The sequence below is a fragment of the Triturus cristatus genome, chromosome 3_1 (genome assembly GCF_964204655.1).
Source record: "Triturus cristatus chromosome 3_1, aTriCri1.1, whole genome shotgun sequence".
NCBI lineage: Eukaryota > Metazoa > Chordata > Amphibia > Caudata > Salamandridae > Triturus > Triturus cristatus.
The window spans coordinates 469154312-469180031 of record NC_140583.1 but is presented as its reverse complement, the minus strand read 5'-3'; the positions used below and the strand labels follow the sequence as shown (position 1 = coordinate 469180031).

General features: G+C 43.1%; 1 protein-coding gene across 2 annotated transcripts in view; it reads right to left on the bottom strand.

Moving 5' to 3' along the window:
• The window catches only part of ADAMTSL3 (ADAMTS like 3), a 2432792-nt gene that overhangs the window by 851311 nt on the left and 1555761 nt on the right, over positions 1–25720 (bottom strand). For both annotated transcript variants that reach the window (XM_085644288.1, XM_085644289.1), the window contains exon 8: positions 5140–5214. In XM_085644288.1, coding sequence (XP_085500414.1) covers positions 5140–5214 — 75 coding nt within the window. The remainder of the gene's footprint in view (positions 1–5139; positions 5215–25720) is intronic.

Genomic DNA, 25720 nt, shown 5'->3' with positions numbered 1-25720 from the left:
GCTTGAATGTCTAACCCGGAGCCGCTTTGTTGACAGAGAATGCCAGTGCGATGTCTTGAATGTAATAGATGTTTTGGGGATCGGGTGAAATGGGCCCCGTTGATCTTATCTCGGGTTGCGTTTTGGTAACAGATGCCAATTTTAGGCTTAAACCCCAGTGCGCACGGGGCAGCCTCCTCCTCTCTTGCACTGTGAATCCCGGGCAGTGTTTAGTCTAGCGGGGTCCAATTATGAGAAAGATAAGACCAGGCCGCGGCTCAGGTTAGCAACTTAGACCGTCCATCAGTGTCAGCAGCACGATCAGACGCGCTCCCGTCTGTCTGGGGATAATAATGACGTGATTTATAGTAGGAAGCCCCGTTTTACACATATTCACTGCACATTTACATTCCAAGACCTATGCCTGCCACGCAATGAAATACAAGACCCGCAGGCCTCCCCTTTGTGCTAGGACCGCATCTGCACATTAAACACAACGCGCGTGCCATCTTTCAACCAGATGTGCTGCTGTGGGGGAATCCTACGTGTCACTTTTTTTTATTAATTAATTTATTTAATGCATTTTTATAAAGCGCGGACTTTACCCGAAGGAGTCAGAGCGCTGTACAATAGAACCAGTTACGTTACATGAGAGAAATGTTACACAATGGAACTTTATAAAAATAGCAGGACACAGTATCAAACACAGCAAGCAAGGAATGTACAAAAAAAAAAATGTACAAATTTACAATGACTAACGAACTTCCTGGCGGGGTCTGAGAATGAAGGAATTAGTTCTGAAAGTGTCTTTGGAATAGAAGAGATTTGAGGTCAGCTTTGAAGATCCGGCTGGAGGTGGTGGCACGGAGCAATGGAGGAACTGAGTTCCAGACTCTCACCGCATTACCTGAGAATGATTGAGCCATCCATTTTTCCCTTTTGAAGGAGGGGGGCTCAAGCAGAAACTTTTCCGCATTCCGAGAAGGTCTCAAGCCTCCAGACAATTTCAGTTTATTCGCCAGATAGCGAGGGTAGGAAGTGTGCAAGGCTTTGTGGGTGATGCCGGCCGTTTTGTAAATAGCTCTTGCCTCGATGGGAAGCCATCGGAGAGAAGACAGGATAGGAGTGATGTGGTCACTTCGTTTGGACCCTGAAATGAAGCGAGCTGCTGAATGGAGGACGGATTTGAGGGGGGAGAGGTGAGATTTGGGTAGGCCAGTCAGAAGAGAAATACAATAATCCAGTCTAGAGAGAACTAGCGATTGGACCAAGATTTTTAGGTCTTTCTCCGGGAAGAACCGACGAATCCCCCACAGGAGCTTGTTTATTCTTCACAAAAGGTTACAGGCATTTGCCACGCGACACCTTTCAGGAGTTTACCACAGGAGCTGCATTGCAATTAACGTGCTCTGCTCTCATTATCTAAGAGACACATATTTTGCAACACTACATAGCACAGGGGACACTTCCTGAGCGCTATTTTATAAGGGAGCTAAAAACAACGAAAACATTTAACGAGCTGAGCATGCTTCAAACCTGTCTGTATTTTAACATCAGTTGAATATTTGTGTAGTAAATAAATGCCATAATAAAGGTTTGCTTTCTTGGCCACTGACTACTGAAAGATTCAGTCTTTCTCAGGTCTTCATTCCCATATATACTGTATAGCATATACAAAATAGTTATATATGTTTCAGATGGTCCCGAACTCCCTTGAATATTCTTGGATTGCCTGCAAGGCGAGTGGCAACAATTTTACATGCGCCCACATGTTGGGATGGGTAAATACGATGTCAATGAATGTCACAATATGAGCAGGCCCGACAACGGCAAGATCAGTAAATGCAATGTGAACATATGCCACAGCCTATGCCCACATAACCTCAACAATGTCTGTCAATGCAATGTCAATGTATACTGTAACTTGCGCCGACATCAGCAATAATGATACCAATGTATGTCATAATCCATGCTCGTACGATAATATTATTGTTGCCAATAAGAACAATGTCAATATAAATTCAGACCAAAGTAAACATACCTTTGACAACACCAGTAAGAAAAAAACGTCAATGTGCAATGTGACAACTGTATGCACCATGTTGGTAATGTTAATAATATGATACCAGTCGCAGCCATGTTATTTTTAGGAGTTCCAATGAACTCACATCATTACTGTCGGATTCACCCAAGATGATCCATCCCCATCAACCCTGAGTCAGAGATACGTGGTCAGAAAGGTCCTGTGACCCATGCCCAAGTTTATTGGTAAACAAGTCACAGAAGGGTTGCCCCATACATTTCAGGCAAACACGCACACCCAGGGAACACCCTGATCGATTCCACAGGTAGATAGTTGCACCACAAACAAGTCTGAGATAATTGGCTACAATAAAGCTAATTTGGCCAAAGGCTCTCATTCCCCAGAATTACCACAAAGCTAGATACCACATGGAGATAGGTACACTCAAACAATCAGGACACGACATGCACACCACACATAACGATCGCACGCTCCTTACACGGACATTTGAACACATGAACACTGGCCCACATTACCTCTCCCTGAGGTCAAGAGCCATGTGTGTCCTTATCAGATGCACACACAATTGATTTATGACTCAGATGCTCTTTTGCAAGTAGAGAACGTTTTATTGTACCTCATGAACTGTATAAGTTAATGGCCAAAACTTTGTACATTTGTACATTGAGAGATTTTGAGCAAACACATTTTGTCCAGGCTCTCTAAGCTGCAGCGTTTAATTAAACCAACTTGCTCCTATTTCGCCAAACGCCTTTTGTCTTTTCATTTATTTAAGGTAAATTCATATCCAAGCAACACACAGATCAACATCTGTCTAGCCAAACAGTTTTATATCCTTTCTTGCAACTGTTTTGTCTTCTACATTTGGGATGTTTCTGATACAGACCAGGAGACGTTCCATTCTTTGTAAGAATAGGAGTTAAAGGAGCAGGCAACATTGCTTTGTTTCTCTTTTGAATTGTGAAATTTGAAGGGAGAAGTTTACACAGCGCTTTGAAATATAGAGTTCTTTGGCTAATTGTCTCATGAATGCACAATATTCTTAACTTCCTTCTCAAACTCAAGTTTCTGTTAGAAGGGTCACCACAATCAAAGGTCTTTCTGCATCCAGCAACAAGATGTCCATTGCACTGAGACAGTTCTCAGTTTTAGTAATTGCCTGGCAAAGGCATAGTGTATTATCAGATGATAGTTTAATCTTTTAAGAAGTCCATGTGTTCCACCTGGGGAATGGCCTGCATCACTGCCACAAGACTGTTCAATAGGATTCTAGTATAGGTCATGCAAACTTTTTTAATGTTTGGTTGGATCATCAGTGCTGGGACCTTGGTATAAGTATTACCATAATCATTAGAAAATAAACCAGTGACTGTATGTGGAAAGTGGTCTCTCTCAAAAATATGTTGTAGAAACCTGTTGGAGGACAGTACTGCCTCAAACCTTTCTTATGTAAATATTGGCCCCACTCACTTAAATTTAATATATATTCCACAATCTGGGCAAGACTGAATGGTACAAGAACATTGCCTTTTCTTTTATTATAAGGAATGAAAACTATGCCACCGTCATGCCTCTACGCAAGAAACCAACCACTGAACCAGCCATGCTTTCTAGCTACAGACCCATCTCCCTCCTGCCATACCCAGCAAAGGTCTTAGAGAAACTATTTAACTGACGCCTCACCTACCACTTCAGCAACCACCAGCTGCTCAACAGCATGCTATCTAGATTCAGGCTTAACGACAATATAGAAACAGCACTTATCACTGCCACAGATGACACCCACATGATCCGTGACAGAGGAGACATGGCAGCCCTTATTCTTAGGGACCTCTTTGCTGCATTTGACATGGCCACAAACCCCATCCTCATCAGGCGCCTGAACGAGATTGGAATCCAAGACCCACTCTATGCAGGATCCACTCCTTCGAAACAAAGCAATCAGCCGGTTACCTCACGCCTCAGAAGCCTGCAAACATATCTGTGAAGTGCCTCAAGGTTCATCCCTCAGTCTCACCCTCTTCAGCCCATACTTGATTCCTCTGGCCTATGTTATCTGCACACGTGATATCAACATCCTCTCCTATGCTGAAGACATGCAACTCGTACTCTGCTTCTGAGACAAGACCCACAATACAAAAAACAAGTGAATCACCTGTATGATCGAAGTCGCTTACTGGATGAAAGCCGACTGTCTCAAGCTCAACACTAACAAGACAGAAATAGTGATTTTCGGAAAGAACACCACAACATGGGACTCTGGCTGGTGGCCAGCCAAACTTAGTCCAACACCCACACACAGTACTATCAGCTGCTCAACTTACATGGGCTCCCCCACCAACTATATGGATCACCTTAGAATAATAATCAACTGCAAACTAGACGTGACCACACAAGTCAGCACCGTCACTGCATCCTGCTTCCAGACCCTGAAGAAGCCTCCTCCTCTCTTTTTGAATTCTGCAAGAAGCCTAAGACCTAGCTTTTTAATTAACCAACTTACCAGAGGCAGGACTAGGCACACACACCTGCTCAACGCCAGGATACCGTTCCAGGTGATAGTGCGCTTGACAAATACACATAACATTACATAATGTAACATGCCCCAACAAGGTGCCAGGCCTCATTTGAAACTTTTTTGAGACTAAGAAAAAAATCTAAGCAGCATTCTAGCCCCTCTTTTATGCACAGATGTACATAGATATGCCCCCGTGAAGGGCTAAGCACTGTTTATATTTTTTTCGTGGCTAATTAGAAAGCCAACCAGACTCAGGGATCCTTGCTTGTGTGCAAGACCGTGGGACATGTGCCCCATAAAGGAGTGAGGCACTGTTGAAGTTCCCCTTTTACTCTAATACAGATCAATGAAAAGTTTAATTGCCATTCCTATTGATCTTGATAATTTGGCATATATATGAAGCATGATTAATGTTTACTTTAGCGAAAATTGAATATAGGAAATGTTCTGAACAGGAATTATCCCTTTATTAAATTAGCTAAAATGACATTAAACCCATTGAAAATGCATTATTACTTGATAGGAAAATGTTCATCTACATTTGATTTGTATGCTTATATATATTGCATGAGTAATACATAATTGAAAGGCTTCATACAGACGTGCGCTGGCCCCTTCACTGTGATTCTCACACTGCGACTTCCATGGGGGACTGCAATCACGGTTTCTTCTCCTAGAAAACAAGGCAAGATGTTAGTATAAGCATGTTCTCTTTATATCCCCGATTTATTAAACATGACATTTATATGCATTAGATTAAAATTACAAAAATTGGAAACACTATTTAGATTGTGGGTCTTATATTAAAAACTCTGCCCAGTACTGATAACCACTTCATGACAGGACTGAAACGGCGTCTTTGCAATTTATGTATGAAGACTTCAGATGGGTATGGTACCATAATATCGCAGCTTGAATATTGCATGAGAATGTTCTATCGTCTGTATTATGAGGACCATTAGGTCAAATACACTCTTAATAGAGATGAAGCGACATCCTTCCAACTGTAAATTAGGATATAAAAGTACAAAAATTACTATTGGGCTTTCTATAGTATCAGTTCTATTTGCATCATTGATTTCTCCCTATTTTTTTTAACTGTTTTACTTTTTCAGTTTTCAGAGATCCTTCTCATCCACTTCAGTGGGCTTTTGGTTAAATTTTAGTTTTCCTTTTTTCCTATTTCCTTCATTCTGTTTCGGGTAAGTGCCTCCCACCCCCACCCCCACAACACCCCCCGCAGATATGCTCTTTTTCCTTCCCACATGACCCACCACCAGAAGTGCAATTTAGCTTTTCTTACACTCACTTATGCTGGTTTTGAGTTCATAAACAATACAAATGCAAAGTGAAGCAGCATACATTAGGCTCCAACCCTTATATGTCACAATGTTGCAATTATATATTCCTAGATGACATTATATTCCCTGAGGGGCATATTCACAAGAAAATGTCGGAGAGCGGAGCTGCACCATATTTGGCAGCACCGCACTCTGACATTTTCAAAATGCAGGAAAGTGTCGGATTCACAAAAATATGGCGCACCCCTGTGTTTTCCCTACCGTTTATGCAAAAATAGCTTCCTAAAGCCAGCGCAGGCATCCTGCTGCCATGTTGCAAGGGTGCTGAGCTGCAGGAACAATTGTTTATGTGCAGGAAGCGTCAAAAAAAGCGATGCTCCGGTGGCACTGAGGCATTGCAAATACGTCCCTGTGTATCTTAACTGCCTTAACATGTGTGAAGCATTTAAATGGATTCATGAAATGTAATCATTGTAGGAATTTGAGGTGTAATATGAGTGCACTAATGTTCAGTTGAAACATGTAATCATTTATTCTTTTATTCAAGTGTTGCACTTATCCTTAGAGCTGTACTTGTGTATGTATAATCATGTATTCGAAGTTCATATAAACTGCTGTGTTAACATAGCCTGACTACGGCCCTCAATTGAAATGCAATTAGCCTTGTCAGTATATTTTTTCCCTTCTCTTTGCAGGTGCATAATCATTTTTCATTGTTTGAAAAAAGGCGTATTGTTTGTAATAGACTGTCGTGTCGATAGTGAGGCCTGAGGGGAAGAACTTAGCAGTGAATGTGGAGAACTAATGGTCAGAAGAGGCCTTCTGTTCATCATGTACCAGGACAGTGGGAAGCTGCAGTGTGCGGTTTACAATCCCAGTTTCGATGCAGTAGGAAACTTAAGGGACATTGAAGATGCTCTTTTAGAGTAACGATATGGTTGCCTCCTGGTCGTGTGGAAGGAGGTAAGAATATTTCTGAATCTCATGTTATTTTAATTGGTGTCCTCACAGTTAGAGACAGATTTTGTTTAGTATTGGAGAGGGACAGACTGCTCTGCTTACCCTCTCCTGCAAGTATAAAGCTTTAGGCTAGACACTTATTTTGTTTTCTAAGTCTTCTAAAGAGATGGGTGAGCTTATGTTTAGTACCACAATTGTTTGTACATCAGCATTTTGTAATATCTGTACGCTGTGTATTAGGTATTTTGGAAACTCAGTTAATAAAAGGTTGCAATAGTCCAATGTGAAGATTTTCAGAGCTTGGACTAAGTCTTTCCTATAGGAGAATGTAACGAAGGGAAGATCTCTTTCTAATAATAGCAGTCAAAACCAGGTGATGAGTGTGATATGTAATGCTCCTCAAAGTTAAGTTTGGAATCAAAAATGATTCTCAGGTTCATGGTATGTTGGGAGACGACCGAAAGCAAACCTAATGATACAGGCCACTATTCAACTGACAACATGGTGGGGTTTTCTAGAATTACGACTTCCGTTTTTTCTCTGTTTAATACCACAGAGTTGTGTTTCATCCACTTGGCGAGCTCCTTGAAGCACAAAGAAAATTAATAAGATCCCAATTCTGTGTTCCAGTCCAGCCTTAGGATCAATTGAGTATTGTTGTCATAAGCATATAATTTACATTCAAACAAGTTATCAGTATAGCTAGCAGAGCCACATGTAGATTAAATAATGTGAGGCTAAGTGCTGATCATTGCAGTACAATCGTAGGAGTTAGTTTGCTGGTACTGGTAATTGGCCAAATAGACTGTTTCTGTGCAGCCTTGTAAGAAGGAAGCAAACCAGTTATACACATACCTGTAATACCAATCTCAGTTAAGCGTTCTAGCAAAATATAATGTGAAATGATGTCAAAGGCAGCCGATAGGTCTAGCAAAATCAGGACTCCCTCACCTCCATCATCCAGAATAAGGACGATATTGTTGGTGGTTTTTGCTAAAACAGTTTATGTACTTAAGCCTTTCGAGAAATCAGACTGTACTGAATGGAGGAGCAAGTGTGCTTCTAAGAAGCACATAAACTGCCTGTTGACCACTAATTCTGTAATGTTTGCAAAGAGGGGTAGCAGAGAGATGGGACAATACATTGACAGAATTGTACAATCAAACATGGGGCTTTTCAATAAGGGGATAACAAGTGCTTTTTCTCCTCTTAGCAGAACATCTTGCCAAACAGAAAGAAGAGTTACAAAGGTCCATCAGCACAAGAATGATAGACCTAACTACCTTGTATAACTGATGTACTGAACAGACATCTAGTGGGGAAGTTGAAGTAAGGGAGGCGATCAATCCTGTAATCTGTTTCACAGTTGCAAGGAGGACCAGGCTGGTTGATCGAGATCCTTATGTTCTGGTCTATTCAACATATTAGATTGCCGGAGGTTGTGTGTCAGCTCAGTAATCATCTCTTTAAAAGAATTAGATAAGCAATTGCATAGCTTTTGTGAGGGAGCATTGTGGTTAGTTGCTGCTAGTTGATGTGCTATTCTTTTTTCTTGTCCCTGAGTTGACAGATATTAGGCCTGAGATAAATTCCAGAGGCTGTATTAAATTGACCTTTAAAGGGCAGAGATGTAATCATTATGACAACATTGGTTTCAATAGAATCAAAATCATATCCATTAAGAGATTTTTGCTGCTGTCAAAGAGAAGAGATTTTTCGAATCAAAAGGGAAACAATTCAACATGTGTACTATAGTACATTGATTAGGTGAATTTTGGAACAGTGGCATGGAATAAAATGAAACACCGTAAAATCGCCATATGGACTTTGAAATCTGTATAGTCATTGGCAAACAGTTCAGTTTCCTCATTCAAAAAGTTTGAACTGTCAAAAGTACATTAGTAAAAAAAAGTCAGCGTAGCTAATACTTTAATTTCGTAATCACCAGACGCAACTCAGCTACAGAAACATCTACAATTGCCCATGTAATCACACAGCCTTTGTGGAGAATATGCCCAGTCTCCAAGCCCCTGTCTGAGCGCCAAACCACAGCGCTCAGACCAATCACAACGCTGCTTAAAGCAGCGTTGTGATTGGTCAGGGGATTGTGGGAGGCTGGGTGCTTCCTGCTGGAGAAGAAGTGGTGGCTGTGATGGGGACCTCCAGGTAAGGTTGCTTTTCTTTTTTTCTTTTTTTTTCCTAACCCCCTCACCTTCCCCTGCCGTCTCACCACTATTCCCTACCAGCCGCCACTGGACTTCTGCCATACAGAACGCCGCAGCCAGACTGATCCTTGGCCTTCCCTGACGATCCCACATTATACACCACCTCAGGAAACTCCACTGGCTCCCAGTACAGAAGAGATGCCAATTCAAGCTCCTGATCCATGCACACAAGGCTTTACACAGCCAAGGACCCGCCAACATTAACCACAGCCTGAACTTCCACGGAGCATCGAGAAGACTACGCTCCGCCTTCCTTTCACTTGCCCATACTCTCCACATCTACTGAAGCAGAGGTGGAGGATGCTCCTTCTCCCACTTCACAGCAAAGACCTAGAACAGACTCCCCAAACACCTCCCGACCATCACCTCACTTCTGGAATTCCGAATAGCCCTGAAAATCTGGCTGTTCGAATAAGCCTCCAGGCCCTGCAAGCACCTAGATACCCTATCAGGTGACTAAGCATGGTTTATAAATCCTGATTGATTGATTGAGGGGGTATGCAACCCTTTGTGTGGAGGCAAGACACAGCCTATTTAGATGTATGTGGGGATGTACCCAGCTCCTCCCTCCCATTCTGTCAGTGATGATCCATTCAGGCACACCTAAGCTCCCTATTGTGTGTGGCTGTCTTGGAGGAATAAAACAAAGCACAACTGTCAGTTACATGTAACCAGAGACAGGCTACAGGCATTAAATGGCTAAGGCAAGAATATGCCAACTCTCTAAAAGTGGCATTTTCAGAATTGCAATTTAAAATCCGTCTTCACTATAAATTATGATTTAAAATTGTGATTCCAGAGATGCCAGACGTGAACTGTTGATCACTTCCCATTTGAAAAATAGGAAACTCCAGTATTATACTATGGGGGAGATGGGCTGTTTATTAATGAAAAACAAATTTAAGAGTTTTTGACTACCAGGACATGCACTACTTTTCAAATACATTTGGTCCTGCTTTCTATGTTGCCCATAGCCTACTCTAGGGGTGACATATCTGCATTTAAAAAGGAAGATTTGGGCCTGACAAATGGTTTATTTTGCAACGAGCTGCACTGCCATGAAGCCACAAGTCCATCGAATTTAACCAGAAGAATCCAACTTCAAGCCAAAGTAGTCCATTGTAATCCACGTTTATTCATCAAAAGTTTCAATATAGAGGCGTATGTGATTCCCAGTTGTACATGCTGTGAAACTGCCCATCCAGGCTTGTTTCAAAGGTGTGTTAGACACACGTCTCTTCTTATGGAGCTGTGCATACATACACCCAAGGCATTTTGGGCCTTAAGCCCTTTTTCAGGGGTTAACTGTAGTGCAAAAACAACCCATCAGTAACCTGGAATAATTTCATAGCAATACACCTAAATGAAACAAAACCCTGAGCGAATGCGTGCCGCCCATTACTGCAATTCAAAGCAATAGAACTACCGAAATGGATACACTGAATCAACCAAAAGACAAACATGATAACAAACTAAGTGCATTGTGCCACATGCAAACCCATGCTAAACTGTTTGCCTCAAAGCATATGTGAATCCAAATAAGAACCGCAAAAATAATAACTGCCCTTACACTGCTTCAAATAGCCTATTTAAAAACTCTGATGTCTCATCGTCTTGGTTAGCAGAGCAGCATAACTGCTTGATTTAGACGCTTCAAAAGCGGTGCACCAAATGAGCGGGTGGTCTTTAAACCTACTGCGTACAGCACAGGTGAAGCCCACTAGAAACCCTCCGTGAATTTCAAACAAGACATGTCACCTCTAACCCAATAGAAAACTAAACAAACACTACATGAACCACAACGTTAATACTCTCGTGAAAACTCAATCATAGTTAATGTAACTAAACCATGATGTTAACTTATAACAATGTAATGTGCTGTAAACTTCAACCAATCATGGATACCCCCCAAAATACACAACGAAAACAATATCTGTATCACACAACATACAAATTGCCAAATATTATTATTGAACCATACATCACTATCAATAAAAAATATTAAGACACTAACACAACAAAATTCTGCAAAAATAAATGGTTGATGTTTTTGTGGGATGAAGATGACTCGCACTGCTGAACATTGTGCTGCACAGTGTTCCCACTTTGGCTTGAAGTTGGATTCTTGTGGTTACATTCCATGGACTTGTGTCTTCATGACAGTGCAGCTTGTTGCTGGGCGCGACAGCGCAACAGCTTATTTGGCAATTCAACGTTCGTGCTACTGGGGCAGAGCACACTCCAAGCTTGCACACCAAATCTTCAGCGTGAGCATTCATACATTTGATGACTTTTGAGTAAATGAGTGAGCATTCCATATCCCTTTCTAAAAGGTTTTTTTGCCAGGTCGAAATGTCAGTTTAAAACTGCACATACAGGCTCTGCAATGACAGGCCGGAGTCATGTTTAATAGTAGCATTTAATTTACCGGTACATGTAGTATCACTTTACTAGGGACTTATAAGTGAATTAAATAAGCCAATTGTGGATAGGCCAATCTTACCATGTTTACAGGAGTGAGCACATTCACTTTAGGACTGGTTAGCAGTGGGCAAGTGCTCAGATTCGTAATGCCAGCAAAAACAAGATCAGTAAAAGTGGAGGAGGGAGGCAAAATGTTGGGGGCAGACTATCCTAAGGCTGACAGGTCTAACAGATGTATAAAACTGCCATTTGCAATGCAATAGGTCTCGCATTTACGCGAGTTTAAGCTATTGGCATTGTAAATGACAATGCCTATTATTTTTGTTTTTTTAAACGTAAATAAAAGGCATTATCTTTTAACCCCTTCAGTGCCACGCCCTTTCCCCCTCCTGTGCCGGGCATTGCATTAGTGGGTGGGGTTCATGACGAGATAGTCTCGTCATGGGCACAGCGCGACCGTGCTCCATGACGAGACTATCTCGTCATGGGCACAGAAGAGGTTAAAATGCCAATACCTCAAATTCGCTTAAATGCGAGATTATTTGCATTGCAAATACTTGTTTAAGTGTAAAATTGAGCATGGCAAAGCTTCAAGGACACTGCGCTGAGTTTCTTTTCTTTTATAAACTTTAACACTGAACTCGATATATTAAGACAAACCCATAATATTACCTCTCCCCTGACCTCTATGCTAAATAAACCATTACAACCAGATACTTCTTCCACTTCCCTACACAATTGTTTTTAGTACTTTTAATTTTACTATTTCAACACTCAAATTCTCCCACTCCAGGTAGCAGTACGTTTTCTTTGCTGGTTACAATAATACTCTATGCTAGACTGCTAGTGTCACCCCTTACAGTCTGAAATAGTCAGGACCCAGAAGATTCACACAGCTTACTAGGGGATCCTACCCATTGTACATATAAAGCAGACCACCACCTTTTTCATCCTCATTTCCTCCTGTCTTTCTTTCTGTCATCCACCTATTTTGTCAATTGTAAAATACATCTACTTTTTGTTTTCTAACTACTATAGTGCTACATTTATTTGATTACCTAAAGCTTAGGCAACTTTGCCAATACATCACATATTCTATATGTAGCCCACCAAGCCCTTGAAACTTAAAGGACATTGTTAGCTGTACAACTCACGCCTGAAAACGAAATAAATAATCCACCCAACCAAGTACAATTTAAAGTATAAACAGAAAAGCCAAAAGCTCATTTGTGGGTCCAGTCGAAACATTTATATGAAAAAGAAGGTTCTCTTCAAATACTCAAGCAACTGAATTGCTTGCTATAAAATTAATCTCAAATTGACGTTTAGTCCATTAATCCAAGTGATCAATTAAATCTTTTTGCAATAATCTTTGTAAACAGTCTCTTGCAATTGCGCTTAGTACAAAAGTCTCTCTTGTTATGATGTCAAAGTTAAGTTATCGCTTCAGCTAAAGCGGTTACTTTAGAACATCCAAACAAGATAGGAAGACAGGAGTGCCTCCACCTACTGGGAAACAAAACAGGATTGTTAATGGTCAGACGGATATACTAGGGGCTAATTTGTCAGGTGCTCTATGAATGGCAGTTTTTTTCTTGGCCTCATCTGCGTTTCTTTGCAGCACATCCTCTCAAATGTAAGCTAGCCTGTCAGTGTTTTTTAACTGAAGCTTTGTTTGCCAGCTACGATACCTCAAGATAAATAGAAAACAAAGCTGTGAAGTTCAGGAAGTGCAAAGATTTACATTATCCTGGATCACCGTTTGTCAAACCTGTGGAGTCTGTCTTCAGATGTTGCACTGCTTGTTCCACTTGACAACTCCATTTAAATTGAGTAGAGTGGATGAAAAATTGAGGAGCAGTTGAATGTTCAATACAACAAGGATGTTCACTCTGATATAGTTAGTTGTTTAAAACCTCCTTATCTCTAAATCTAACACCAGACAGGTGAGGGTTGTACTTTATACTTTTACTGTAGATAGCCATTCTCCCCTGAGTAAAAACAGACCGAGATGATATTAGACAGATCACCGATAGTAGTGCTAAAAGGACGATGCCCCTCTCCTATCAAACTCCACGTGAAACTACCAGCCCCATTAGCCCTTGACCCTTTCCCTACAAAAACAATTTGATGCGAGTGCTTGGCAGACACACTGTACAAGACGTCCCACCTAGGCAGTTTACTAACGATGACAGGGTCATATATCGTCCACTCTTTTCAATTAGATCCTTCCCTTGGGGGGGATCAGCTAAAGGTAAACACTTGTTGAAAATCTTTCCTAGCACACTGCACAATGTGGCATCTCAGAAACCAGAAGGGATCATGAAACAAGTATTAGTGTTTAGAAGGGCCTGTGAAAAAAACCCATTATGGCTCCTGAGAACCTATATAATTCCAGGAAACCATTTGGTTCTAATAGACAAACACCACTATAGAAGATTACATCCGTGAGAAATTCAATACATTTTCACAAATATTAATAAAAACTAATCAGTGGATTGTATTTTCAAAGGCGAATATGTTTGTGACAAAGCACTAAAGCATTTTAACAAATAAAAACAGGTCGTTCTCAAAATCAAGGTGTAAAGGTCCCCACGAGTAGGATGCACTTCAAAGGACTTTCATAAGATTCTGACTGCTTCTATGCTCTGTTCGATAACGCAAGAATACTCAAGCCTGAGCTGTTGTCAACACAGGGTGAGGCAAGAGTTGAGGAGCAGGTCTACCCCGCGGAAAGGTGGGTGCGGTGGCTAGTCCTTGACATTGAAAAGAGAGCAAATTGAACCCCCATATGACCACTTACATCCCTCATGGCGGTTTCGGTGGTGGCGCTTGCGCGAGGTGGGTTGTAGAAGTAGATCAGTCGGACACAGAAGTGGCACTCTGCAGTGATGGCGGTGGGCGGGACCTAGCCCGGAGCAGGGGGTGCTCGGAAGGCTGAAACTGAGGAGGACGCAGGAGGTGGCCTTTGGAGATGGATAGCCGCACATATGCCACACATATGCCAGCGATGAGTTGGAGTCCGGCTGTTACACTAAAGTCGTGGAAGAATTTTCTCATCAGCACAGAGGCCGCCTTTTCGCATCACAAAGGCGTTGCAGCTGTCCCAGGCCCAGGCACTGTCCAGCTATGCCCCTACCACCTCTAATTCAAATAAATTAGCATAACTCCCTTCAAAAGAAGCCCAAAAAGGCATATCCTACTAAAAGAAGCCCCAGATCAACCCCAGAGCACCGCTTGCACGCTGGCTCAGGGCTCGACCTAAAAATAGACCTGCATTGCAGGCAATTTTCCAGTGGCGTTTTACCAACAGAAAGCACATTCTAAAATGGTTACCAATGTATGTGCTGCAAGGTACAATGACTACACCTAAGCGACAAGCCGTGAAACCAATATCTAAACTGATATCTAGTAAAGCATGGAACAAGGTAGCCCCAAACGAATTACAAGAAGTACTAACGTCCACCTCTTTCAATACTCCAACAAACCTAGACGAGGCCGTGCTCCAATATACAAACTGACTGGAATCAGCCGGAAATTTACTTGCCCCAATGAAAATACATCGATCTAACAGAATACAACCTTCCTCCCCATGGTATACCCAAGAGCTCAGAGACCAAAAATTGGTCTGTAAGCATCTAGAGAGAGCCTGGAGAAGGAAATATAAGGACAAAGAAAAAAACGAATATAAAGCAGGCCTAGCCAAGTATAAAAAAATGCTACAAGACACAAAACAAGATTTTTATATGAACAAAATCAACTCAGCCAAAAACTCCACAAAAGAACTTTTTAAAACAGTATCTGCTTTACCATATCCAGCTCCTCTGCCCATCCCGGCCAATCAAGTACTGTGTGACAAAATCGCAAACATTTTCTTTGAAAAAGTTGATGCCATCTTTTCATCCTTCAATAATACTAAGATTAATACGTTTACCCCGCACCCTCCTGAGGTAAAGACTGGACCCAATCCTGTAAAATGTTTAACCGAGTTTGATACATCATCACAATAGACATCTCTAACGCTCTGCTGAAAGTGAAAACAGGTTCGCCATCCGACCTGTGCCCAGTCTCATTTTTAAAACGAGCAGCTGAGCCTGTTGTCTCCACTCTGACCTCCATTATTAATGCCATGTTTGTGGAAGGATACTTTCCCAAACTCTGGAAGGAGGCATCGATACTACCATTGCTCAAAAAGCAGAGTCTGAACCCTAAAAACGTGAATAATTACAGACCTATTTCCCGACTCCCTCTTCCCGCAAAAATAGCAGAGAAGGTTATGAATGAACAACTCAGATCCTTCATGGAAAAAGCTCAGGTACTAGACCCCACACAATATGGCTTCCGCAGTGGCCATAGTACAGAAACTGCACTGCTCAAATCGACAGAAGAAATCAGAGCCATTATAGATCAGGGAGGTAAAGCAGCCATCATAATGTTGGATCTCTCTGCGGCCTTTGACACGGTCCATCACGCTTTGCTGATGGACCGGCTGCGGGAGATCGGAGTACATGGTCAGGCATGGAGACTACTGAAATAATTTCTGTCAGACAGACAACAGACAGTTACCCTGTGGGAATTTGCCACTAAACCTTACTCTCTCCCATGTGGGGTCCCCCAGGGGTCATCATTTAGCCCTACACTTTTTAACATATATGTTTCACTTCTTGCTCCCCTGATTGAATCATTGGGTTTTAATTTGACCTCATACGCAGACGACACCCACATTGTGGAGTCACTAAGGCCAGGAGAATTGCAAGGAACAGCATACAGATTTCATGATTGCATGATAGCTGTGGGGAACTGGATGGCTCAAAACTGCCTTAAATTGAATTCCAGTAAAGACGGAGGTGGCTTTATTCAGCAATGATGCTAACTTCTGGACCCCGGAATGGTGGCCAGACACACTAGGTCCTCTTCCCACGCCGGTCAAAAAGGCTAAAAACTTAGGAATCTGGATAGACAACAGACTCAACCTCAAGGATCAGGTGAGCGCAGTAGTCTCCTCCACCTCATACATTCTAAAAGCCTGTAAGAAAATCCTGCCAGTCCTGCCCAAAGATAGTCATCAAATAATCATCACAGCTTTAGTAATGTCCAGACTGGACTATTGCAACAGTCTATATGTTAACATCCAGGAAGGACTAATAAATAAATTACAATTCTTGCGGAATGCTGCAGCCAGATTGCTGACTGGCATTCCCAAACATGCCTCCATATCAGCAGAAATCAGAAGACTCCATTGGCTGCCAGTGCGAAAACAGGTACAGTTTAAGGCTCGGTGCACAGTATACAAGGCACTCTATCAGACTGGACCCAACCATCTAAAAAAGCAATTCCAATGGTATAAACCAACCAGATGTTTACGCTCTTCTGACGCTAAACTAATGGCGGTACCGTTTGTAAAAAAAGCCAATTGGGGGGGAAGAAGCTTCGCGGTCGGGGCTGCTAAGGCATGGAATGGACTCCCGATGCATCTTAGAGCCATGCCAAGCCTACTGGCCTTTAGAAAGGCTTTGAAGACTTGGATCTTTGCTAGCTAGGCGCACTTACTGCTTTACCTCCCCTCTCTCACATTTGGATCCAGGTAGGACTTCAAGCAGTGCCAGAACACCCTCGGGTGGCAGTTCGAGCTTTAGAAATATCAATAACATTAACATGACGCATGCAATCTCAGGCAGCCATTTTTTATTTAACAATCTCGGTTGACATCAATGTTAGACCAATAAATAAAAGTAAAAGCAAAGTTAAGTGTGTGCAAGTACAAAAATAGAAGTGAGTGCCCAAATGACAATTATCAGCTGCTGGGCTTTTGTGAAAAAAATAGATAAAAAATAAAAAGAAATACTGAAAATGGGAAGCAACATGGGGTGCAGCTTGCATGATGGCCAGTGAAAAGAATGTGCTGAGGTGTGGAGCAAAAAACACAAGCAGGGAGAGAGCAAAGTAACACTAGCTGTCCATTGGTGAGTGCAAAATAAAAATGAAGAGTCTCATCAAGTAAAGGTCAAGTAAAAGGCTACAATGTATCCAGTCAAAACAATGCGAGACACAAAAGCTCCTGATCAGCACAAACACAAGAGTAGGGAGGAAACACCATCAAGTCAAAAGCAGACATATGAGCAAGAAAACAAAGTCAACCAGTCATGAGCGAGGGGCTGACCCAAACCTAGTCTTAAGTATATACTATTTATTGGAAACAACAGGTCTGGCAACAGTAGCCAAGACCTAAACAGTAAATGAAGAACTTGTAAATACGTGTTAAAAAGGGGAAGAGGAGATTGTGCACAAAGGCAATAGACTGATAATTATAAATTGAAAATGTACTCCTGATTGGAATGTATTTGATACAATGGGTCAGAATAGGTTACCTTCTTCAGCTTCCGGTTTTCCTCATCCTTCCACATTCGCTCTGCTTCCCTCAAAATCCTGCCTTTCTCTGCGAATTAACTGGAGGGCTTCAAGTAAACAGATTTGTCTGTGGAAAAATCATCTTTTGCCAGATGTACGACCGTTTTTTGCCATCGCAAAAGGGAAATCAACCCGTTTGCGACCGCAAAAATACAGGGGTGGTTTGTACAAACGCTATTTTGCGAGTCACTGACTTGCAAAATAGCGTTTGCTACTCGCTATTAGGAAGCAGCGTGCCAAGGGCGTCTCTTCCTAATAGCGAGTCCAAATGGCATGTACCATTGTTTTGCGGCTGCATTTGCGGTCACAAAACACAAAACTACTTCAAGTAGGTGGTAAACCACTCGCAAATTGAGAGTGTTGGGAAAATATTTTTAAGAGCAAGCAGTGGTCCCAGGAACCACTGCCTGCCCTTAAAAAAATGAAACTGAAAAGTTTCTTTTTTCTGTTTTAAATGCATCCCGTTTTCCTTTAAGGAAAGCGGGATGCATTTAAAAAGGAAAACAACTGCTTCATTTAACCCCTTCGATGCTCATGACGGAGCGGTTCCGTCATGAGCATCGGTTGGGCTGTGCTTACGACGGAACCGCTCCGTCATGAGCACAGCCCCTGGGGGAAGCGCTGGCGCTCCCCCCCGGGGCATCTATCTTGCCCCCACAGAGGGGGATGACAGCGGAAGAGTTTCTGCTGCCACCCCCGAGCCCCCCCACGCTTCCCCATGACGATGTCATCAGGAAGCGCTGGACGCGCTGAAAATCATTTCTTTCCAGCGCGTCCAGCAAGGAGGTAGGTGTTTTACCTCCAGTGGGGCGGGGGGGGTTATTTTAGGATGCCTTGAGGCATCGGGGGAGAGGAAAGAGTATTTCCTCTCCCCTGATGTGTCAATGCTGGGCATTCCTGCTTCACGATCGCGCACAGCGTCGCGATCGTGGAGCAGGAATGCTCCACTAGACACCAGGGATGTGTATTTTGTGAAAAGGAAGCGACCCCTTGGGCAAGGGTCGCTTCCTGGGGGCTAATTTTTAATTAAGACTTTTCTGCCCCCCATGGGGGCAAATCAGTCTTTTCCTCGGCCGTTTCTGGTTCCAGAGGGGTCAGAAAAGCCCACTAGACCCAGGGATTTATTTGTGAATTGTATGGGAAGCGACCCCTTGGGCAAGGGTCGCTTCCCAGGGGGCAATTTTGTTTAATTTGATATTCTGCCTTCCCTGGGGGCAGATCGCCTCGTTTTTTTGGCTTTTTTGCCAACAGGGGGGCAAAACCCCCCACTAGACACCAGGGTACATTTAAAAAATATGATGGAAGCGACCCCTTGGGCAAGGGTCACTTCCTGGGGCCATTTTTGTTTGTAATGGGAATTCTGCCCCCCCCCCCCCCCCGGGGCAGATCGGCCCCTTTTTTGCCCTTTCTGCCCCCAGGGGAGGCAGAAACCCCCACTAGACACCAGGGAATTAGTTTAAATAAAAATGGAAGTGACCCCTTGGGCAAGGGTCGCTTCCAGGGGGCAATTTCTTTTTAATATGTATTCTGTTTTTTTTCTTTCTTTTATGTTCTAGGTGAAGGCTTTTGCTCTTTCCAGTTTGCGGTTTCGTTACTAGTGGTTCTGCTGTTTGTGTAGTTGCATGTGTTTGGTAAGAGACTTTTTTTGTACAATGTAAATGAGTTTCATTTCTCTGCATGAATTGTTTTTTGCAAATGGTGTAATAATAGCAGTATGTTTGGTTTTTGAGTGTCAAAAACTTTTTGCATTTGTGCTCGATGTGTATTTTGTTGTCTTGTGAGTAATTTGTTTTTTTTTCTTTCTAGTGAGATATCGTTTGTTTTTGCTGTGTCACTGAAGAGTAGGTGCTGGTGAGTGTAGCTGTCTCTTGTAAGTGAATTCTATAGTTTTTTGAGTATATAGATCTTTGTGATAAAGGTACACATTTCTTTACTTACTTGTTTTGCACAGTGTTGGTTGTTGTTGACTTGTTTGTGCAGTCTTCTTCCTTAGTAAGTATAATGGCTAGCCGCAGGATTACTGCTCAGCAGGTTGTTGGTTTGCTTTTTGAGTCTTCCTCTGACCATGGTTCGGAGACTGACTCTGCATCTGAGGCAGAGGAGACAGGGGACGATTCTGGCAGTGAGTTTTCTCTCCATATGGAATCATCGGATGATGAAGATACTCGGATGAAGTGCCTGTGTTAGAGGAGGAGATTGATGTGCCGATAGTGCGGCAAGAGGCATCTGGGCTGCAGCCTGGGGCTGTAAGGCTTCCCGTTGGTGTAGTGCGGCAAGAGGCATCTGGGCTGCAGCCTGGGGCTGTAAGGCTTCCCGTTGGTGTAGTGCGGCAAGAGGCATCTGGGCTGCAGCCTGCGGCTGCAAGGCTTCCTGTTGGTGTAGTGCGGCAAGAGGCATCTGGGGCTGCAAGGCTTCCCATTGGTGTAGTGCGGCAAGAGGCATCTGGGCTGCAGGCTGGGGCTGTAAGGCTTCCCTTTGAAAGTGATGACCTCTGGGTTGCCCCTGGCATGGTGCAGCCGGCATTGCCAGACTTTACTGGTGTTCCAGGGTGTAGAGTGAATACTGAAAAATGTTGCCGATAATTTTTTTTCAGTTGTTTATGGACGATGTGTTTTTGGCAGAGATTGTTGAGCAGACTAATTTGTATGCCGAACAGTTTTTGAGGGACAACAGTGCCAGTCTTAAGCCACACTCTAGAGCTACCCGGTGGACTCCCACAAATCTTGAAGAGATGAAGAAGTTCTTGGGTTTAACTTTTTTGATGGCCTTGCTAAGGAAGCCATCAATGTCTTCATATTAGTCTACTAGTCCCTTGATGGCAACTGCTATTTTTCCAGCAGTCATAAGTCGTGACAGGTATTTGCTTCTGCTTCGGATTATGCATTTTGTCGATAATGGTTTAGCGTTGCCACGAGATCACCCTGAGTGTGACTGTCTTTTTAAGATTCGGCCTGTCCTTGATCACTTTGTTGATCGATTTTCTGAGATATATGCTCCTGGGAAAGAAATTGCAGTGGATGAGGCTTTGGTGTTGTTGGTGTTTAGGTAATACATTCCTAGTAAGAGGGCACGCTATGGAATTAAGCTGTATATGCTGTGTGACAGTAGGACTGGATATGTCTCTAATTTCAGGGTGTACACCGGTAAGGAATCCAGGATTAACCCCCTGGTTGTCCGTCCACTTTTGGAGTGACTGAGAAAATTGTTTGGGAACTTGGTAGAGGATTTTTTAACAAAGCCATCATTTATATGTAGATAACTTCTACACTGGTGTGCGGTTGTTCAGGGAATTGGCCAAAGTGGACACTGTTGCTTGTGGCACAATCCGCTCTAACCGTAAAGGTTTCCCAAAATAACTTGTTTGTCAAAAGCTTGTGCGGGGACAGTGCAGTGCGTTGCGTTGCGTTGCGAGGAGCTTCTTGCTGTGAAGTTTTCAGACAGGAGAGAAGTCTACATGCTGACTACCATCCATGATAAAAGCACTGCACCTGTGACTGTTTGGGGTCAGGTTGCTGAAGCTTGCAAACCTGTGTGCATTTTAGACTATAATAGGCACATGGGTGGTGTTGACAGAGTAGATCAGAGGTTGGAACCTTACGCTGCTCTTCGTAAGGCTTACATTTGGTACAAGAAGTTGGCTATCCATCTTGTCCACTTGGCAACCTTTAAAATGCTTTTGTTGTGTTCCAGGATTCTTGCCCTGAGTCAAAGATGACTTTTGCTAAGTTTCAGGAGTCTGTAATAGGCAACCTTGTTTAAGTGGAACAGGCAAGTTTTCCTAGAGTTGGAGTGGTGGAGGATGTTGCTAGATTGAAAGATCGCCGCTTTTCTGATCACATTCCTCCCACACCCTCAAAAGACTTTCCCAGTAGGAGATGTAGAGTCTGCTGGCGAAGAGGTACGCTGAAAGAGACTCGTATATACTGGCCCAAGTGTCCTTCTAACCCTGGGCTGTGTGTCCCTGCTTGTTTTAGAGCGTACCACACGCAAAATAATTTTTGGAAGCATCCATGAGTGGTAAAGTGAACTGCATGGTCTGTGTTCTTTAAAAAATTTTATTCTGTTTCAAGGTTGGCATTAGTGCAATGTATTTAGTTTCTGATTTTGTGTTTGTAGATTTGTATCTATTTGCGATTTGTTTGTGTTTTTATATTTTTCTAAAAAAATCCTAAATGTGATGGCGGTGTGTGTAGGCTGGCGCTTGGCTGTTTGTGTTGGTGGACTGGCGCTTGGCTGGCGGTGTGCGTAGAATGGTGCTTGGCTGGTGGTGTGCGTGGACTGGTGCTTGGCTGGCGGTGTGCGTGGACTAGGGCTTGGCTGGCGGTGTGCTTGGACTGGTGCTTGGCTGGCGGTGTGCGTGGATTGGCAATTGGCTGGCGGTGTGCGTGGACTGGTGTTTGGCTAGCGGTGTGCGTGGACTGGCGTTCGGCTAACGGTGTGCGTGAACTGGCGCTCAGCTGGCTGTGTGTGAGTAGTGACTTGCTGCTGGTCACTACACACACTGCTAGCTGAGTGCCACTCTACGCAATCCATCAGCTTGTGTAGTTGCTGTGTCAGGAATGTGGGCGTGTGAAAGTGATGGGCCCTTGAATGGCACTGTCTGCTGGTGTGAGTGTTGTTATGTGATGGGCCCGCGGCTGGTGGTTTGAATGGTTTTGTATGTGTCACACGTATGAAAGGTGTATGAATGGCCTGTAAAGAGGTTGGTGCCTTGTCGTGGCTTTACAGCTCACGAGCTGTGAGTCAATGGTTCAGTTTCTTGCCCTTTCAATTATTAACAGTGCATTTCTTGTTTGTGAAATCACTTGCTAATACAATTGTATATACTGAACCATCACTCACCCTCGTGCCAAATCCAACCAGTATGTGTGTGTGCTTGAGGATTAGATGGCTGTGCAGTAATATTTGTCTTTCTGAAGCAGGGTGTACCTTGTCCCTTTTTGTGAATTTTGTAATGTGTTGTTTTTGTGCCTGGTGGTGTGAATGGTCTTGTGTGTATCACGTATGAAAGGTGTGTGAATGGCCTGTAAAGTGGTTGGTGCCTTGCCGTGGCTTTACAGCTCACGAGCTGCGAGTCATTGGTTTGGTCTTTTGTACATTTAATTATTGACAGTGCATTTCATTTTTGTGAAATCTCTAGTTAATAAACTTTAATATACTGAACCATGACTCGCCCTCGTGCCAAATCCAACCAGTATGTGTGTGTGTTTGAGGAATAGATGGCTGTGCAGGAATCTTTTTCTTTTTAGTTTCTCTGCCAAGGTGTACTTTCCATGTAAGAATAACCCACCAACTGTAGATATTGTCGTAAACCCATGGAAGTTCATGGTAAAGTCTCTCTTGTGAATTCCAAATAGTTATTTTATCCCCAATGTCCTACAAACCTCAAAATGTCTGTCACATTTTCCTTGCAATATTGTTCCAAAATTCTCACGCTGTAGAAACAAACAACTAATTATGTCTAAACGATCTGGTTTTGCAAGGGGGTCACCTGGGTTTTTGGCCCGGTGTTTGGCGGCCATCTAGGGAAACCTACCAAACCCATACATTTCTGAAAACTAGACACCCGGGGCCTTCCAGGGAGATATGGCTTGCGTGGATCCCCCAATGTTTCCTTACCCAGAATCCCCTGCAAACCTCAATTTTAGCTGAAAAAAATCACTTTTTTCACACATTTTTGTGTGGGAAAGTTGTGGCATCACCGGGCTCACACAAATTTACCACCACCCAGCATTCCCCCAGGTCTCCCGGTAAAAACGGTGCCTCACTTGTGTGGGAGGCCCAAGTACCCGCGACAGGCAAGGGCCCAAAACGTAGTGAGGCGACATCACAATTGCCTATCGCAAAACCACCTGGTTTTGCAAGGGGGGTCACTTGGGTTTTTGGCCCGGTGCTCGGCGGTCATCTAGGGAAACCTACCAAACCCATACATTTCTGAAAACTAGACACCTGGGGGCTTCCAGGGAGGAATGGCTTGCGTGGATCCCCCAACGTTTCCTTACCCAGAATGCCCTGCAAACCTCAATTTTAGCTGAAAAAATCACTTTTTTCACACATTTTTGTGTGGAAAAGTTGTGGCATCACCGGGCTCACACAAATTTACCACCACCCAGCGTTCCCCCAGGTCTCCCGGTAAAAATGGTGCCTCACTTGTGTGGGAGGCCCAAGTACCCGCGACAGGCAAGGGCCCAAAACGTTGTGAGGCGACATCAAAATTGCCTATCGCAAAACCACCTGGTTTTGCAAGAGGGGTCACTTGGGTTTTTGGCTCGGTGCTCGGTGGCCATCTAGGGAAACCTACCAAACCCATACATTTCTGAAAAATAGACACCCGGGGGCTTCCAGGGAGGTATGGCTTGCGTGGATCTCCCAACGTTTCCCTACCCAGAACGCGGGGTGGGTGGAAATTTGAGGATCCACGCAGATTCCAGAAGTTTCCACCACAGAAATGTGGGGAAAATGTGTTTTTTTGGACAATTTTTTAGGTTTGCAAGGGATTCTGGGTAACGGACCCTGGTGGGAGGCAGTCAAGTCACCCCATCCTGGATTCCCCTGGGTGTCTATCTTTCAAAAATGTATAGGTTTGCTAGGTTTCCCAAGGTGCCCGCAGAGATAGGGTTCAAAAACTTTGCCAAAAAAGGGTAATTTTTCACTGCGAAATTGAGGTGTGACCACGTTGCGTTTTGCGCCGTTTCCTGTCATGAGCACTACGCCGACCCACACAAGTGAGGTACCGTTTTTCTCATAAGACTATGGGGAACTTGGGGTGGGTGGAAATTTGTGGATCCACGCAGATTCCGGAACTTTCCACCACAGAAATGTGGAGAAAATATGTTGTTTTTGACAATTGTTTAGGTTTGCAAGGGATTCTGGGTAACAGACCCTGGTTGGAGGCAGTCAAGTCACCCCATCCTGGATTGCCCTGGGTGTCTAGTTTTCATAAATGTATAGGTTTGCTAGGTTTCCCAAGGTGCCGGCAGAGCTAGTGTTCAAAAACTACAGCTAGACACTTAAAAAAAAAGGGATTATTTTCATGGTGAAAATGTGGTGTGTTCACGTTGGGTTTTGAGCAATTTCCTGTCGTGGGCACTATGCCTACCCACACAAGTGAGGTACCATTTTTATTGGGAGACTTGGGGTAATTCAGATTTGTAAAGCAACTGTTATTACCTATTGATTTTCGATGCATTTCTGCCTTCCAAATGAAAGACTTTGTTTAAAAAAGAAGTCATTTTGAAAAATTACCGATAATTCTCATGCTAGTATGAGTATTCCCAATTTCGAAAATGTGCAAATATGTACTGTTTCTAAACTCTATGATTTGTTCCCATTTCAGAAATACATATGTGTCTTTCATACCGATTTTTCCATGTATACATTTCCCCACAATAATTGCTATATACCCGTATCATAATAAAAAAACCACTACAAATTGCTGCTCAGTTTTTGACTCTGGGTTCGTCGGGTTCTTGGTGAACCTACAAGTCTTATGTATCGCCACAACCAGGAAGGTCCAGCGGATGTAAGGGTACATTGCTTTCAAAGAGCTGTCATAATTAGAAGAAGTTACAGGTAAAAACGTTGACACAAAATAATTTTCCTTTTTTCCAATATTTAACTGTTAATTTCTATAAAGAAACCTTGATGGATCTACACAAATGACCCCTTGCTGAATTCAGAATTTTGTCTACTTTTCAAAAATGTATAGCTTTCCAGGATCCATTATTGCTCACGAAAGTTACAAATGAATTATGGCCCATGAGGGTTACATATTAATTACAGGTGATCCTTGAAGATATTGATAAATAAAACAACAAATCACTTTCTGGTGATGGGTGGAGTATAGCAAGAAAATGTTTGT